The 19,714-nt window shown below is 33.4% G+C and overlaps 1 protein-coding gene across 1 annotated transcript in view; it reads right to left on the reverse strand.

Moving 5' to 3' along the window:
- Positions 1-19,714, reverse strand: part of Trdn (triadin) — a 124,495-nt gene that overhangs the window by 35,077 nt on the left and 69,704 nt on the right. Inside the window, exons 3-4 of the mRNA XM_036169278.1 lie at positions 17,069-17,230; positions 15,995-16,027 (exon numbers count right to left, since the gene is read on the reverse strand). Of these exons, the coding sequence (XP_036025171.1) occupies positions 15,995-16,027; positions 17,069-17,230 (195 nt within the window). The remainder of the gene's footprint in view (positions 1-15,994; positions 16,028-17,068; positions 17,231-19,714) is intronic.

Consider the following 19,714-nt stretch of genomic DNA (forward strand, 5'->3'; position numbering starts at 1 on the left):
AATATGGTGATACAGAGCCGACGAGACTACAAGTTCATTGATACCTCTGAAAAAATTAGTCTGCAAGGCACAGGGACAAATGAAAGAGCATTTCTATCTGCCTGGCTTTCCCAGTTCTGTTTATTTCCTTAATGCCTCCATATTCAACTCCACAGAAACATTTCTCAGTTTGGTACTGTGATCTTAAATTAGGTGTATATGGTCTGGTCATGCTGTGGGGTGATTCTGTGCATTCAAGGATATTTTTTTAGCAGCATCCCTGGTCTCTATCTAATTGATACTAGTAGTGCCATATATATCTTTTAATTGTGACAATGAATACAATCTTTAAGTATCTGGAAATGTTTCCTTTCACACAAAATGAACCCTCTTTGAGAATCACTACTCTAAATATACACAATAAGCAGTATCATATACAAACATAACATGCATCATCAATATTTTGACTTCATTGACAGACATCTGTGTACAGACTTATGTGGCAAGTCCAAATTAACACTTTTTATAAGAATAAAAGGGATGAAGAGTCAGTTTAGAAAATAAAGCATCTCTTTAATGATGTTTATATTAATCACGTTTGCAATGATGCTAGTTGGTGTGGTGATATATTGTGTACCCTAATAAACTTGCATGAGGATCAGAGGATAGAGCCAGCTACTAGATTAGACATAGGGGTCAGGCAGTGGTGGTAATACCCTTAATCCTATCACTTGGGAGGCAGAAATCCATTAGGATCTCTGTGAGTTCAAGGCCACACTGGAAAAAGAGCACACACCTTTAATCCCACATGCCTTTAATCCCAGAAAGTGACAGAAGGGCAGAGAAAGGTATATAAGATGTGAGGAAACAGGAACTAACAAAGTTTAGCTGAGATCCTTTTGGGTGAAGACTCAGAGGATTTCAGTCAGAGGATTCATGAAGTCGGTGAGGTAGTAGGTGGTGGCTGTGACTTTTTCTGTTTCTCTGATCTTTCAGCTTTTATCCCAATATCTGGCTCTGGGTTTTTCATCCCAAGACCTTCAATGATCCAAACAATAAGTTGGGGTCTCCCCCCTGTGGTTGTATTAATGAGTCAATTTAGGTAGATCACTGTACCAAATTATGTGAAAAAAACAAACAAACAAACCACTATCTAGGAGTTGTTGAAAGTTGTAGTAAATGTTGTTGAAACCATCAATAATCAGCCAATCTTAAGCAGAGTCTGAGTAGCTTGAGTGATTTCTCTAGGTCCACTGGAGAACTTTGGTAAGAAATCTGAGTTTTTCTGGAGAGGGCAAAATGTGGCTTTCCTTCCTTCTTCTCTTTAAGCACAAGCAGATGCCTAAGAAGAAATGTCTCAACATATAATGGGGCTTCATAATCCTCTCATTGGCTTTCTTTATTTGAGCTCTGAGTGGGATATTGCATTAAATACTATTAAAATTAATTTGAAGATTTCCCTTTTAACGTTCAGAATTTGACTAGTTAGAAGGGTTTAAATGGCATGTGTGGGTGACAAAAGATCATGCTTCACAGGTTAGGGGGAAAATGTCCCATTTTAAATCTTACAGCAATCACAGAGGGAAAACTTTCCAAATGACCTGATTAAAAACAAATTTGAACTTCTTCTCAGTCAACTTCCTGCTCCCTTTGTCTTACCCAAATCAATAGAAGCTGTTCAGAAGATTGGAACTTGGTATAACTTAAGTCACTGCAACAAATTGAAATGTCAAATATTTTAAATAGTTTTCAAATAGATAAAAGAAGTCATTTCCCGGGGTGTTTGTTGTTCCTAGAAGGTATTAGTGCAAAGATGGATAATGATGACATTCTTAGTCAGATTTTATTTTTCTTTTTTGTAGAACAACATCAACCAAATTTGTGGATTCGAGTTCAATTAAACGTGATAGTGTATTTTTAAGGCATCCCCACACATTACAGGTAAGTTAGTATTGGTCTACCTGTACCTATGTTTCTTGGCTCACAAAGGACAAAGACAGGTATATCATTATTCAAACTCAAGGAAAACCTAAACATCTCTCTGCCACTTTATTGCTGGGCAGCATTCTCATTGGGGATTGGGTCACAACACAAGTATTACTGCCTGTGGCTGTCAACTGTCAGAAGATACACTAAAGCCTCTACAGAGCATGCCAATCTGTCTCCTTACTCATGCAGGCTCTTGTTTACTGAGTAATAACAGGTTACCAATTTAGATTTCATGAACACATCTTTTGCACAGGTCATGTCTGATTCATTGCCTTCAACTGCACTTTCCAGCCAAGAACTATTTGTAGGTTACTGGAAATTTTAATTTAAAAGATTCCAGGCATTACAAGTAAGAACTTGATGCCCTATGATTTTTATCTTTCTTCTTCAAAGAAGAAAACCCCTGTATGTTATTAATATGCCCATTTAGTTATTTATCAATTTCTGTAGACATGTCAATGCTTTTACATTGTATGCCATGATATTGATGCACAATTGCTCAAAATCATATTTAAAATGATGACACTCTTTCAGGAACAGTTTATAATAAGTTCATAAGGAACAGAAAGGAAAGTTGGGGAAGTAATTAATCCCTTCCAAATTTAAGGGTTTTAGAATTAGATAAATATCAAGTGCCTTTGAAAAGGTGTTCATTTTCAGCACAAGGTCAGAACATAATCCTCCTTTGTAATTGGAAAGTACTAGACTCTGTGGTCTAGTAGGCTTAAAAAAGTCAACGTATTTCAACTCAGGTATATAACTATCCAATTTTGAGATTGCTGTAGCATAAAATAAGGTGATATGCAAAAAGAATGGCCATTATTTCAATGGATTAAGTATTGGTGAAATTATTAAGGCCACTCGACTTAGTAAAAAGTGAGGTTTATTTAGTAGCATAACTCACAAATGAATGGATAGTTAGGTTGCAGGGTCTGGGAAAGGTATGTCGCTCTGCTTGGTCTACCTCCCAATCTAGGTCCAGGAACCAAGAGAGCCCTGCATCTGGAACTTGGATCTTCAGCATCCTCTCTCAGCCCTGCCTTGTAGGCATGACCATTACTGAAGCCTCAAGGGGGGTTGGAACTTCCAGGATAAAGCTGGAATAGCTACCCACTACAATTAAGAAGCAGTGAAAGATGACCTTTTGTTCTACTAGGTCACTGGTAGTGCTGACAATAGGTTTTCTATTAATGTTTCCCTTGGTCAGAAATGCTGTCAGAGAAAGGCATGGTGACATTCATAGAGGGAATGTTCTCTTCTCCTAATTCCTATACTCCTTTGGATTGCTCTCAAACTCTTTTCTGGCTTTTTACGGTGAAGTACAAGTGACAATGAAAAAGGAAGAAAAGAGCCATTGTTTGACTTACATTTCTGTGTACACTCTCACTCTAAATAAATTATAAAAAACATAATAACTTCACATATTCATGAATTAAATTAAAGAACTAGAATATTTAAACTCTAGTTTTGGTATTATGTTATTTAATGGAAATGACAAAATGTACTGTCTTCAATCAGATTTTTTTCTACTGAATAATGTCAAACATTATGAGAGATTTCAAACTGACAGAAAATAGATAAAACAGACACAATAATTAATTAGAGTGCTGAGAATAAATACAAATTAGTCTTGGTTTTAGATTACTTATTACTTCATGATTGCAATAATCTAAAGATAATAATCTTCATATGAAAGATGTTATAAGTCTTTGGTATTCTAATGTAATTTTAAAATGCATTTTAATAAGAAAATGTAGACACAGAAATCTATTAAAAGAATCTCCATAAAAATATTTTAATTCCTGGCATTCATTAAATACAGCTAACTGTTGAAGATAATTAACACTGGAGTCAATATGCACAATTAAAATCTGATTCTGATCATTGCTATGTGAATTTTATTTCCTCATCCATAAAAGAAGAAAATAACAAAATAACAACAAATCTACATCACAGACTTCCTCAAGAATTAAAATGAGTCAAAATGTAAAGGGTATCACCTGACATTAAGTGATCATCATGTGATTGCCTTCTGTTACCCTGATAAAATTGTCTTTGTTTTTTATTAAGTAGTATACTTGATGATGGCACAATTATGTCTATTTTGTTTCACAATAAAATTTCAATAACTAACAGATTGAGCAATGTACAGTAAGTAATAGCTTGATAGATATACTATGTGAGAAAGAGTAATCTTTGAAATCAAAGGGAGTAGTACAGTAATAGATAATATCTTACCTATTCATGATAAATTTTAAAGCAATTTAACAACTAACTAAAGTTGAAAATTTTTCTTAAGAGCAAACTTGCTTTTCAAAACAGATGTTAGTATTGGAGATGTACCTGGGTTATATAGTTAGTGCTTGGTTTGAGCCACAGCTCTCTCTCTCTCTCTCTCTCTCTCTCTCTCTCTCTCTCTCTCTCTCTCTATATATATATATATATATATATATATATATGTGTGTGTGTGTGTGTGTGTGTGTGTGTGTGTGTTCTGTAACTTTTCTTGTTATTTGTAATATATACATTTATATTATATTAGTATAAAACTGAGAAAAGTTAAGGGATATACAAATTTATTCTATATATGTATATATTTCAAATGCTGAGAAATGTTACAAAATTTTACATTTATGACTGTAAAATAAAGTAACTGAAAGTAAACTTAAGCACTTTTTCAAAAAAATTCCCAAAGTATGGAATTTTAACATTTTTATGGTACAAGCAATAGGTCAATGTTAATAAAATCAAGGACATATAATTTGATGTAATACTATAGTTACAGTAAATTTACAATAAATGTTAAAAAAACATCATGTCTACTTCAACAGTAAAGAAAAATAAACATAAAAAACAGAGACAAGATTTTAAATTAGGTATGTCTATTGACCAAGCTTAAAGGAACAATAAATTCCAACCACATCCCAAATTTGTATTTTTCTTTGTGCTCTGGATTTTATTACTAGTATATGTGTTTTATTAACATGTCCTAGAGCTGAGTAAAATATTTCAGTGCCTTCTACCTTCACATTGACCTAATAATATTCACATGCATGTTTTTTTATGTAGAAATTGTAAAATGTCTGCATTTGGTAAAAGTATCTATACTATTAATCTAAGAAAATAAATATAGATTTCAGTGAACCTGTGCCTGGCTGAAGGTGTGACTTTGAGGTGTACTGAGTAACTTTCAGCTTCCCATGATATATGCTGCAGGTCCCATTAAAATATCAAATTAACCAATAGTTAGAATCTTTGAAAATTTATAAATCTAAAATGACAATCCACTTCATTGATATGGCCCTCATTCCTGCTCAGGCTGTTTTGTTGACTCTGAACAAACCTATCTGAGCTCAATACCAATGGCAATCATCAGGTCAGTAGATTTTCTAAGGTTTTTAATCTTGGCTTCTCAGAACTTAGAATAATTGAGCCCATGGGTAACAAAAGTGATAATGTGGCAGGAAATGGAACCTGAATTAGTGAAAATAAATTGTACTAAATGATTCTTTAAAACTATCATATTTATAGTCCATTTTCTAAGTTATTTTCTCATATTTCACACATTTTTGCTTATAATAAATTATTTTTCCTCTTTATGATCATACCAAAGCTTTTGGGAGTCCTATATATTAATCTTGTCTGAGTCTTTTATTGCCAAATTAAAATATGTACCCTTTATGATATTGACACACTGTTAATAAATTCAAAGTGATAATAATTCAAGATTTCCTAAATGACAGACTCAAATTTTGAAAGATTGCTCTGTTACCAAAGCAACTATCGTGAATCAAGGTGACAAAAATTAGTTAAATTGTTTTGAAGATAGAAATTTTCAAAGAATGTTTTTATAGTTGTTTTAATAATAGCTCTCAAGAATTAGATGAGATAAAAATACTTTCTTAAACTTTTTCTCCTTTTACTATTGAACTACTTATTCATGGGAACATAGACTAACTATATGTAAGACTTGCCCAATTTTTATTAGGACATTAAGGATTAATTTTAATAAATGACTAAGCAAATCTAGCTATTTATTTAATATCAACCAAGTAATTCTAAGGGGAACCACTTTTCAGAAATCTCAGTGTTTATAACAAATACAGCAAAATATGTACTGGTATCTATTTTTGTGAAATATTTTCAACTGTATCAAATATTACTTTTCAAGAAAGTATACCAAAATAAAGAGCATAGAAAGACCTTATTTTTTTAAATCACCATTGTCTGTAATTAAGTGGGCAGATACTAGAAACAGTGGTAGGCAAATATCCCAGAGAATTTTTTTCAGTGATGTTCAAATTTACAAATGTAAAATAATTTGGGTCTTATTTTGTTGCATTTCATTACTTTGTAAGTTAAGCTAAACGTTTTCAGGAAAAAACAATTGTCTCACCATTGCATGCTAATGGTTTTTACACACATTTTCAAATTTAAAATTATTGAAATACCACCTGATCACTTGTTTTTCTCATAAAATCTATGATCTGAGGTTAATGCATTTTTCCACTATAGGGTTTATTTTCTTCATCCATAAAATGAAATACCACATGCAACAAACCCACCAGACAGAAGTGGTTACAAAAAATAATGTTTATTAGATAAACACTGATGGAGTTGAGAGATATGGATGAATTTCTGCCTGGGTTAGTATATGTGCTTCATAAAATTGATGATACCCTATAGCAGATCAATGTGGCTATATTTAAGAATCATCTAGGGAGATTTTAAAACACATTCTTGAGCTACAGCCTAAATTGAATCAGTTCATTTCCCACAGTGAGGAAACATGGGGAATCTACAATTTAAATAAGCTCGCAGGAAACATTAGAAGTACTGTCAAGAGTGGCAACTATTGTCCAGATCAATGTTTCTCAACAGTCTGGGGATCTTCTTAAAATTCAGATTGTCATTCAGTGAGCCTAGATGTATGCAGATTTCTCAATAGCTTCCAGATGATGCCCAAATTGTTGGTCATGGTCCATACTTTGCAGTGTGAGGATTTGTTCTGGATGAAACTATTGGTAAAGTCTTTAATGATTCACTCAGAGTCAGAAAGCATCATTGCTGGAATGGAATTGGAACTGTTTATCAGAAAATCAAACACCTTTGTTTCATAGGTCTGAGAACTGAGAATCATAAATGTTAATTGACTTAACTGTAGCATAAAGAAGTACACAGGTAATGTTGTAGAAACACCTCCTAGTTCTGTTCACTGTGGCTTATCTCGATCACGTTTAAACTTTTGAAATGTTCAATTGAAGGGCACCTCATACCATTAATTCCAGTGAACTTGGCCAATGTGACATCAATATCATTTTAACTTCTATGTTATCATTCATTCATCTTGGTTTTTTTTTTCCTCTCAGTAAATGTATACACAGTTCTTACAATATGCAAACAAAACACTTATTCCCAGTGCTTCTTATCATTGGCTTCAAGTTACAGAAAATCTCTTGTCTACAGAATGACTCAGACTGTTGTGGTTTTTACCCTATGGAAGACGCACAAACATACTGAAAGATGTTTAAATTCTTTAATTGAAGAGATAGGGTACATTCATAGTTATTTATATTAAATTTTATAAAGCATATTTATCATTATATATAATTCATATGTTATGAAATATGCATATTTGAAAGAAAAAGCCTAGCAGGTTTGAGTTGTTTTCTCTAACTATAAATGTAGACAATTTTAGGGCATCTTGGTAACCAATGAAAACCATAGCCTTACCAATTGTTTTTAGTACCCTATCTTCATCTATTCCCTCTCTCACTCCCTGAGGAATCTATTTAAGACTCTGCCTTGGGATTTTGATTTCATAAATCCAACGTAGCAGGAAGTCTGAGATAATTAACAACACCTGTGAACATCTGCAGCTTTCTAGAGAAAGCATTATTACCACAGCATTCCCATCTTTCTACACAGGTGGTTCATGGGATGCTACCCTGTCCTCTGTCCTCTACTTCTGAAGGTAATCCCAGGCTTTCACAGAGTAGGTGTTGCATCTCTTGTTATTGTTATTTTGTCTTGTTTTTGCCAACTGGTCAGATCCAACAAGAGCGTGTTACTCAGTCCAGATCAATGTGAATATACAGCAGTTTCTTAGGAGAAACATTTGAGGAAAATAAAGAAGGTTCATCTCTTGAGTCATGAGATAAAATGGTCTGGACCACAGAATTCTGCTGACCATAACTGCACAAAGGGAAAAAGCCTGTGTGATCACTAAGAACACCAAGTATGAAAACAATGTTCTTTACGAAAGAGATTTGTTTATTACAAAATATGTCCACACCATTCTAGAAGCTGTTTCAGCTTCACAACCTGCAGGCTCCATCTCTGGATCCAATGAAGATCTTTTCATCCAAGTCAATTTGAACTGGAATTAGTTTTGCCCCCCACAAAAGAATTAACACATCCTTTAATTCTGACACTCACAGCTGATTATATCTGCAAGTACCTGGAAAAGTTACTTGTTTTCTCATAAGTGTTTCTCTTGCCTCAAATTTCTTACCCTCTTTCTCTCTTCATTTACAGCTTGCCATAGTTGTCTTGACTTTGTCCTCCTGGGGTTAGAGATCGCATCAGTGTTAAGATAAAAGGAGGCAAACACTAACTTCTAGACACAGTCTGAGGAACAACATGCACTTACACAGCTGAGCTTTGATTTAGAAGTAGCTATTTCATAATGCTCTAGGGCAGAGTCTTGGATTTTAACGAATGTAGTCACCTTTCTATTCTACCTTCTTTTTTGGTTTATCAGATTTCTGACAACGTTCAATCAAATATAAACTGAGAGTCTTGCAGTAAAGATTGGCACAATAAAGGTCTTGGCAAATTAACTTGTCTGTCTGTCTTAGTACCAATATTGTGATGCAGCTTTCTAGATACTCTAACCCTAATGCCTTGACTTTTTATAGTGCTGGTATTTTCCAGATCTTCCTCACACACTCTGGCTGAAAAGAACTATTGTGGATATCAATCAAGTAAAAAAGAAAAATGAATGAGTTAAGTTTTAGCTTATTGGATAGCTCTGTTCATTCTGAGGGGCTATAGGACATTTCACAGCGCTAAAGAAAATGTAACTTATTTAGGTGTCTTTATGTTTCCTCACTGTTGATGCAATGTGACCAGCCACCTCAAACTCCTACCATTATGCCTTTCCTACTGGTAAACTGCATCACTTTCCATTTTAATCAAAATAAATCCTTCCCTCCTTGAGCTGACTTTTGTCAGGTATTTGGTTACATCAGTGAGAAAAGCAAAAGGTACAGGAAAAACAGAAGTGATACATAAGTTTGGGGGCTAGTGGTGCCTTCTCTGAATGCAGAAGATATGTGTGTAATCCGTAAGGTCACTGTGCTCCTAAAAGCGAAGACCGCTTTTTCCTTTACAGAACTCTGAACGTGCTTAGCTTTGAAAGACTACAATTATCCTTTCTCAACTTTAAAGCTAGACGTCAGGAAAAGGCGTTATAAAACATAACTTCTTGATAAAAGACTATCATTATCTTCTAAAATTAAATATTTGAAAGGACATATATGGTATAATAATCCCTCTGATGTACAGACTTATTATAGACAAAGGTTTAGTAAGAATGAACTGAAAAGGGGAGATAAATGTTTCCATTTTATTGTACTTAGAAATGTTAGTACAAAAATTTAAAAATAAACATGCTAAAGAAGTATATTTTGTGACTGTTTACCTAGTCCAGTCAGTAAAACCTTAAATATTAGTATGGGAATCTGAGAAACTTCTGTAAGTTAGCTATAAGCCCATACTTTAGTTTTGAGAAATATGGAGAATTACTAAGAGGCCTATGCCTTGTGATGACTGGATCCTTCTTTTCCCTTCTCCCCATACGCTCTCCCTAACATGTATCTGTATCACTGGGCATGGTTTTAACTATGACTTAGAGAATTTCTGAATAATGAAAGGATTAAAATTTAGTTGTCTAAAAATAATCCAATAAGATGAATCCTTCATCTCACCAATGTCAACCATACAACACTGTAAAGGCATTATCTCGGCTACAATCTACTTTGCCCATTTATTCTTTAATCTCTTCAACATGGTCTTTTGGGGACATTTTGACAATAAAGTGCTAGTTAATAAAATGTGCTGTGTTTTAATGGACTAGTGATGTGTAAGGCACACTTGTCCATTTGTAACAACATACAAAAATTTCACTGTAGCCATTGAAAATTTTCAGAAATTTCCCACATCAACTTTTGAAGATACTATAAGCAAACACATAAATGGTCTATCCCACCTAACACATTGCTTGGAATATTAAAAAAACTGAAAAATAAAATTTAACCTTAAATTTGATGACTAGCTTAATCACAGAAAGGATGTCAGTGCTCTGTGATAGCGACTCTGTATGAGGAGACAGCACAGTGTAGTACAATATGAGGCCTCTGTGATTTGTTCCTACTCAGCTCTCTAAGGTCATCCAGGAAGCTAAATACCTATGTGCCTCTGTGGTCATCTTCTCTTTTTGTTTTATTTTCAGTTTTAGAACACATTTAAAAACAGCATTATATTTAGAAGACACTATTCAAATTCTCCATGATTGTGTTGTAACTTAAAGATTATTTTAATTGTTGACATTTAAAATAAAATTTCAGTTAGAAGAAGGTGTTGCCACATGCCTACAACCTGAACATCATGGAGGTATCCCAGGAGGTCATCCTCAACTACACAGTGTATTGAAGGATAATCTGAGCTAAAAATGAGAACTTATCTCAAAAATTTCCAAAAATTAAAATGTAAATGAAATAAAAATAAACTGTGCTACCTTTAAAATTTAGCTGATGCTCTCCAAATGTTATATACTACATTTTTAAGTGTAATTTTAATATTACTTTTTAACATTTGGAAATTTTTTCATAATTATGTTTTCATTCTACTCACCAAAAAGTTTTGTTCAATGCCAGTATAGGTTTGTTCTTGGAATTTTAAAAAATTACATCATAAATTTTATAATAAACTATATATAATAACAATTTTAGATTTATTTGCATATATTATCATACCATCTTATATTAACCTCCAGATATAAGAATGTATTATAAATCTTCACAATTTTCTATTTAAAATGAAATTATATCAAATGCCATTTCCTTATGAGACTAATGGGGCTTTAAATTTAGACTTTAAGCAGCTAAAGAGATTAATCAGCAGTTAGTATTAACTGCTTTTACACAGGGATCTATTTCAGTTCCCAGCACCCACACCAGCCAGCCCATAATCACTTGTTACTCCATCCATCTCTCGGGGATTGAAAACCCTTTTCTTGTCTTCGAGGACATATGCACTCACATGCACACACACACACACACACACACACACACACACACACACACATACACATACACACACGTGCACAAATGCACACCCCAAATTTTAAAAAATGAAATAAATTATTAAAGAATTAATTTAAAAGAAATATATTTTTTAAATTAGCTCATGAGACTGTGAATGGGATTTATAGTTTGAATGAAATATGTCTTATCAATAAATTTAATTCTTTGTCCTTACTTTTAAAAATATGGATGTTAAGAATCCTTATGTACATCTAAATTTATATTGAAATAAAACCAAAAATTTATATTATTTTAAAAATATTTATGACTGCCTCCAGAATTACTTATTTTGTGAATATTTGGAAACAGGGCAACTATATCCATCTCTTCAATTAACAGATATGTCTAATACTTTCACACAAATGAACCTTTTATAATATTCTCAGAAATGGAAATAAATGTATTGTGAATTTTTAACACTATTGTGTGTTCTCTTGTAATTATTTAATATGTTTTCTTTAACTGTATTTAACCTTATTTTTGGAGTTGATGATTATTTATTAGAGATAACAACATTTTAGCTAATGGGCAAAACCTATTTTTTGTTGAAAAGTATTGCTCAAATTAATTTTATGTTTTGTAAAACCACACACATATATATGTAATTTAACTTGGTTTTAATTACAAATATTTTGATGTAAAATTTCAAAGAAATGAGAAAGCAATATATTTTGTAACTCATACTTAAGCATTGTCACTAATACACAAATATTAAAGTCATATGGATCAACTATAGTAATTTTATTATAGCATTATGTTAAAAAATGAGACAAATCAAACCAATATTCTATTGTTTGCTATTTTGCTTATTCTCATTTCATATGGCATAGATAAACACATTTAGTTATTTTCTGAAGATAACTGTATGATGTTAAAAGTTAGCAACTAGGGCTGGGCAGTGGTGGCGCACACCTTTAATCCCAGCACTTGGGAGGCACAGCCAGGTGGATCTCTGTGAGTTCGAGGCCAGCCTGGGCTACTAAGTGAGTTCCAGGAAAGGTGCAAAGCTACACAGAGAAACCCTGTCTCAAAAAACAAAACAAAGCAAACAAAACAAAAAGTTAGCAACTGGGCATGAGGGTGCATATCTTTACTCTCAGCACTTGGGAAGCAGAGGCCTGGAGGTCTCTGTGAGTTTCAAGCCAGCCAGGGTTATAGAGTGAGACTCTGTCTTACTACATACATACATATATACCTACATACATACAGACATCATAGGATTTTCTGTAATATATGTATAAGGGACATCAAACCTCGATATTTTACTTGGGGGAATAATTGTACATGTTTAAATAGTAAAACAAATAGTCAAAACACTTTTGATAATTATCATGATACATTTGCATAAGTTTATTTATCTAGCTGACAGCATACAATTTTATTTGTTTTGACTAGGAGAATAACCTCATAAATAATAAGATTATGATATATAACATTGTAGTTACATATTCATATGTACACATAATGTTTCTACAGATAATGCATAATTATTTTGTCATTATTCCAAAGACAACAAGAACAGTGTTGTACTATGTGAATTAAGAGGAGGTTTTCTTCCTAATTAGATCAAATATTTCATAATAAAATTTGATAAGGTCGGTCTTATTTCATTTTGAACAATATAGAACTAATCTATAGGAGTTAGAGAAATGTGGCATTCATAGATTTACTTAACACATGTCTTTTGACTGTTTTTCTCTCCTCCCCTCCATCTTCAACACCTGTTTTAAAGTTGGTTGTCCTTAAAAATCTTTCCATTTACCTGGAATATTATTAGTGTCAATAAACTTTCCTGCTTTGGCTGTTTCAAAGTACCTGTATTTTAAGGTTTTCTAAGAATGAGTTTTGAAAATAACTAAAAAATAAAATGTTTGAAATTCTAATTTTGAAGAGTCATTTTTAAATGTGTTTTCAGCTTAATAAGAAAAAATACATTTTTAAAAGAGACATCATTGCTTCTCACACATGACTGTACAAGGTCACTGACTCCAGAACATCAAATTATATAAGAACCACACCTCTCATGTACCCAATAGACACATTACACAGAGCCAGAGGCCCTCATCTTAAACGATTTTTGGTTGACACTCTTGAAAATTGGAAATATACCAAAAGATATTTCTTTATCTCGCAAAGTTGATCTACTGCTATTATAAATATTAGAATATATTCAGGCAGACAAGTTTTAAGAAAGCGTGTGCATGGCACTTATCCTTTCCAGCCCTCCACAACTGCATGCTTCTTAGAAAGTAAGGTGGTGTGAACATGTCCACAGTTCACACTCCTGTGTGAGACAACTGCTCCATATATAGTACTGGACAAGCAAAGAACAGAAAATGTAACTTTATATAATATCTGACTTTCCTAGGTAATTCTTTTAGAGAACTATATGATAAAAATAATTTTCTCATGAATTAGTAACTGGAATGGTCATTATGGAGTGTTTTGTAAAAGCACAAAATATTTTAAAACTGGAAAGTTGAAAATAAATATGCAACAAGCACATAAAGATACTAGGTACTACATGAAATGCCCTAAGGTGTATTTATTTATACATAGAAACACAAACCACAAAATAGTATCCAAAAATTTCATCCATTTTAATAGCCTGTTTAATAATCAATCTTGGTAACCTTGATATTAGCTGACTGGACCATTATTCTACATCAAATTATAATTGCAAGATTCACCCATAAATAACAGAGTGATAGAATTCTTTTTTTACTTTGGTAAGATCAGAAACATAAGGGCAAATAGAAATACAATGATTTATATAAGATGTCTTAGGAAGACACAGGGAAGTAAAAAAAAAATACATTGTGGTCTGGGTTAAGCAAAATAATGGATAAATAGTGAATACATATGAATTGGAAAGCGTGTTAATGGACAGTCATTTAGATGGGTAGAAATCAATTGGTCCATGTCAGGATATTATCATTCTGGGCTACTAAAAAATGACCTGAATTTAAAGTCAATTATCTTCCTACTTTTGAATATGGAATACTTCAAAATATTAGGAAATATGGTATATAAATCCCTTAGATTGTCCTGATTAATGCTTTTACTAAAGTTTGGGAAAGTATCCTAAACCATTACTGGGTAGATTTTTGTTGGTGACTTGAGGATTCAAGGCAGTGAGGGGAGGAAAAACATTTAAATAACTTTATGGATCTTTGCTGTATGCTGATAATTTTACAAAAATGAATGTTTAAATTAATTACAATATGAAAGTCAAGTCAGAAAGGAGAGACATTTAACTAAAAAGCAAAGAATTTTATATATGGGTAGAATATGACTTTTTGATATGTTTGGTAATTCAATTTGTTAATAAAAATAACTTTTCCACTGGATATTCTCTCTCCACATACAATTAAAATAGACATGTTCATGACATATAATTTCAACTTGTTGGTTGAAGGTTGACTCTGTCCTAATCAGTAGCTATTAAATATCAGCCTTGAAAAGACCCTGTTGTCCTCACAAAGTTTACATATCAATCTAGAATTTCAAAGCCTGAACTTGAAAACTGAATTCTGACATGAATTTTTCAGTTCTCATCCTTCCTTTAGAGGTCAGAATAATTTCCTTTCTCCTCAGCACTTCAAAACCACATTTGTATCAGGATGGCTTTGCCACACTGGAACCTCACTAGCTCAGTTCTTTTTATTGTGGTATTAATCAGAGATTCTAATTTTCCTCCAACTAGTATGGCATTGACCACCTGCTCAGCCAGCTCACTCACACCTAAGTCTGGACTGGATATATTGATTACATTCAGTCCCACTGTTGAATCCTTACTGATCTTTGGAGAGTAACTTATACTGAGTAAATAAGTCAAGGGTATTCTAATACGTATGTGCATTGGCAACTTAATAACCACAGTAGAATCAAGCAGTGCCTGGTTTCCACTCACATCAAGTATACTTGGGTTGGTAGCCTTGGTTTTCATCAGCATTTTCAGAGATGTTTTCTGTGCTTGGTTGGAAAAGTCTTTGGTCCTTTGAGGCAACTTGTTTCAAAGATATACCACTATTCCCTGAAGCATGCTGCTCCTTTGTTCAGTCACTGATGGATGCCCTACCTTTCCCTACAAGGAAATGCTCTACATCGTTCCCATACATCCCAGGCAACTTCTTCCCTTGGGAATGACCAATGTATACATTTGCTGATATGACTTGTCACTCAAGACCACATGATCCACACTGTGATGGCTATTATATATCATTGTCATTACCTGAGATACAAAATATTGACCATAAAATATGAAAAGCAAAGAGCATAAATTTTACACTCAGTAAATCTGATTATAATAAAAGTACACATGGGCATCAACAATTTCTGGACCATTTTCACAGCTACAGAATTCTCTGTCACTGAAGACATCCCAATCTACATTGGTCCATATACAGACAGAGGTATACAAATGCACTGACCTCCACTAAAATAGCAACTGAAAAATATTTGGATGAGCTCACTAGGAGGTCAGCAGTTCTTTCTAATTATGAGCTTTACATAACTCTTGTTAAACAAATCTGTATATAAGAAACATGTTAAGTAACAATACAAGTGTGAAGCATCTAAGTCATGCCCAAAATCAATAATATATATATTTTCACATATGCATATGGAAGAAAACACTGGAAAATGAACAAACCAACCTTTTCTTTTCAAGGGAGGTTCTTCTATTTCTCCTAAACCAAGAAAAAATAGAAAATTAGCATAACTGGTAGCAGGGATTTGTCATTTACTCATGTTTTGCTATTTACTCATTTTTTGCAAGCTATTGCTTTTAATAGTCATGATTTTTGCATACTTTGCTACCTAAATTCCAAAGTACATGCTTTGTTTATATATATTCACCTAAGATGGTTTCATTTTATGAGTTTAATAAAATTGCAGCAGTGCTCCAAGTTACTGCATTATAGCTCATGCATCATATTAATTTCAATTTTCTCTATTTATTGTCACTTCTCACAGGGCCAAAACAGAAATAAATTCAGACAAAGTCATAAAAGGGTTTCCAATAGTCAGAATTTTCCTGTTGGGTAAGACTGAATACATAATCTTGGATGAGTACGAGTAACCATTTTCTTTAATTTCATTTAACAGACTGGATCACTGTACTTTCTCCTTTGTAAACCCTCTAGATGCCAATCTATATACAGCTTGTTCTCCCATTTACTTGAATTCATTATATGTGAGCTGCTAACTTGTGTAATATTTAAAATGTATCTTTCCATTCTATATCCCCATTTGATTCCATCACTGTATGTTTTGATTGGGCTTTTATTAAGATTGGTTACTGCCATGTCACTATTACTATGGCTTACTTGTACAAAACACATGATTGTTGGTTTTAATATTTTTGTTTCAATCCTCCTACACATGAACTTGAAAAATAGCTACTTTGTCTCAAATAAACATGTAAGTGCATAATCTGTTGTGGTTTTATAGTTATTTGTATTAAGAATCCCTGCAATAATGCCACTCTAATAGCAGCATTTAATTTTAATATCTTTTCCATAATGGCAGATAAACTATAAGATTAAAGCCAAATGGAGAGCGATTTACTCTATTTGGCAGCTTATTGAAGTGCTTTTTGTACTCAGACATGTATCCATTTTAGTTTAGCCTGCCCAAGTGCTCCTTTGGGCTAAACCCTCGGCTAGCCAATGTCAAGTGTGCCCAGTTCCCAGTCATAGGTGTTAGATACAACTCTGTGCCCTGGGTACCTTTATCAATGTCTTCATCTGCATCCTCATCTTCCTCATCACCTTCAGATGAGATGATGTCAGATAGCAAAGAAAAGAAGCCATAGATCCAGTCAGTGGTTTCTTCCACAGCATCATTTACAAACTTCAGAGGATCTGAGCCAATCTTAGCAATGGAGCTTGCTGAAAGACAGGAAAACAATGGAAAACCTTCGGTCATTGCCAGAGAACCTAAGAAAATTTGTTTCCCAGAAATATCTCTAGGCTACTTGCTTTTGCAGCAAAGAAAAACATATTCTGCTGTAATATGGTCATAAAATAGTATATAAATATATAATATACATAGATATATATGAGAAGTAACTTAAAACATCTGCTACTAAGCATTGCAGAGTTACCAAAAAGAAAATTACCGTAGTAATGACTATAAACTAAATACATGTGTTGGGTAGCAAAAATTAGGAATAAATCAAATAATATATATTTTCATTACACAAGTTTCTGAGTTATAGTTGTTGAGGAAGGTTGAAAAAGTCAGTGACCCATGGAATGCTTCACAGCATCATGGAGAAGATGACCATGTAAATCTTCACATAAAGTCTACAAACTTGTTATGGGTGAGTTAGGACTGATTTATTCTCATTCTCTCTCTCTTTGTGTGTGTGTGTGTGTGTTGTGTGTGTGTGTGTGTGTGTGTGTATGGAGAGAGAGAGAGAGAGAGAGAGAGAGAGAAAACTTGTAGTTATCAAGGTAGTGATTTTGTCAAATTGAACAAACTTCATTAAATTTAAATATTTTGAAATTCTAGTATCTTAAAATTTTTTAGATGTAAACTCTTTAAACTTAAACTACTAGTAACTTCAATAATATAATTAGGTAAAACTTAAGTCTACAATCACACTATTATTGTGTCTTAGAAGATTTTTTTAAGTTATAAAATGAGAGTTTAAATGAGAAAAAAATAATTGGGATTTATAAAATGCTATTCTAATCATATGAAAATTTGAAATTTTCTCTGAAGTCATAAAAGTAGTTTCTAATATCCGCTTGAGTGGTTATGGAGAAATACTGCATAAAATGCACCTGAGATTTCATTAATATGTAATTAAGTTTTAGAGTTATTTTTCTGAATTTTAAAAACTAGTTTTGCTTTTCAAACAATCTTCTCCCTTAGATATATTTAAAAGATCAGAATTAAATCAATGTACTATATCATCTAAAGGTTAAGTGTTCCAAAATCAGGCTTTCATTCTGATTACGATAGGAAGTCACTGGAGGGTTTGAGTAGGTTTAGTGCTGAGGGTTAAAATGATCTCAGGCTATAAACAGGCAGACAGTGAAGAGCCAAGTAAAATAATTTAGAGAGTGGATGATCATGGTGCATCCCAGACTAGAAGAAATACGTATACCTTGCCACCGGGCTACTGATGTACTTCAGTAGTACAACTCAGGGTGCATGTATAAATTCTTTCATTTTTGCCTTAGCATGTGAGAGAGAAAGACCTCTAGACAATAAAAAAAAAATCATTGAACAAATGAACACAGAAATGAACGATGTGTTCTAAATATTACAACAAGTATGCATCTTGCTGACGTTATTTTACAATTTTTTTTGAGTGATACTAGGGGTGTAGTGGTGGCATCTACTTGAGATGGGGAGGCTTAGAGATATATACCATCAGCTTTTTGTTGTTTGGTCTGGATTGAGGGGAGAATGAAGTAGAGAAGTGGTTGAGATTTAGACCTTTCACACACCTACTGTGATGCTTGGGTGTGTAGCTACTTCAATCTGATCTATAAAAGAGATATTTTACTTGAGTTAGGAACTTGAACACACCAAACTGATGGAAGGTATCAAAGTCATGATGCTCATTGAGACCTCTAAGACAGGAGACTCAAGAAGACCAAAGTATCTAGAAGGCTGGGGATACTTTAGAAATGGGGAGTGGGGAAGCAATTGGATTTAATATGGGTTGAGGGGAAGGACCAGGAGAATATGAAGTGCTAAAAATCAAGTAGAAAAAAAAATCATTTGAGAAAAATAGAGTTTTCATGTGACAAATGATGCTGTTAGGAAAAAAAAGGAAGACATGACAGACAAACCATGGCATAAATAATAAGGATGTCCTCAGCGTATGTTCAGGTCATGAGAGAAATTTGGAAACAGTGAGTGTTCTTTACTACCAGTGATGAAGAATAAGAGGTATTTGAAGGAGAATTTAAATCTTAGGTTGTTTTCTTTTGTTTTCAGTGTTACTGAAGTGGGAAGGGTACACTTTACAGATCCCACATAGAGAAGAGAAAAAGAAAGGAGAGAAGAGAACTCCAGAGGGAACTTATCAGCGCCTGTTCGCTTTAGGGCAGTGGTTCTCAACCTGTGGGTCATGACCCCTTTAGGGGTTGAATGATCCTTTCACAAAGTTTGCATATCAGATATCCTGCGTATCAAATATTTACATTATGATTCATAACATTTAGCAAAATTACAGTTATAAAGTAGCAACAAAAATAATTTTATGGTGGGAGGTGGGGAATCACCACAACATGAGGAACTGTATTAAAGCAACATTAGCAATGTTGAGAACCACTGCTATGGCAGATAGTGGACACAAGGGGTGCACAATAACCTTAGATTAAAACCAGCAAGAGTCAGGGAGACTAGCTGAG

This window comes from Onychomys torridus, chromosome 19 (genome assembly GCF_903995425.1).
Source record: "Onychomys torridus chromosome 19, mOncTor1.1, whole genome shotgun sequence".
Classification (NCBI taxonomy): domain Eukaryota; kingdom Metazoa; phylum Chordata; class Mammalia; order Rodentia; family Cricetidae; genus Onychomys; species Onychomys torridus.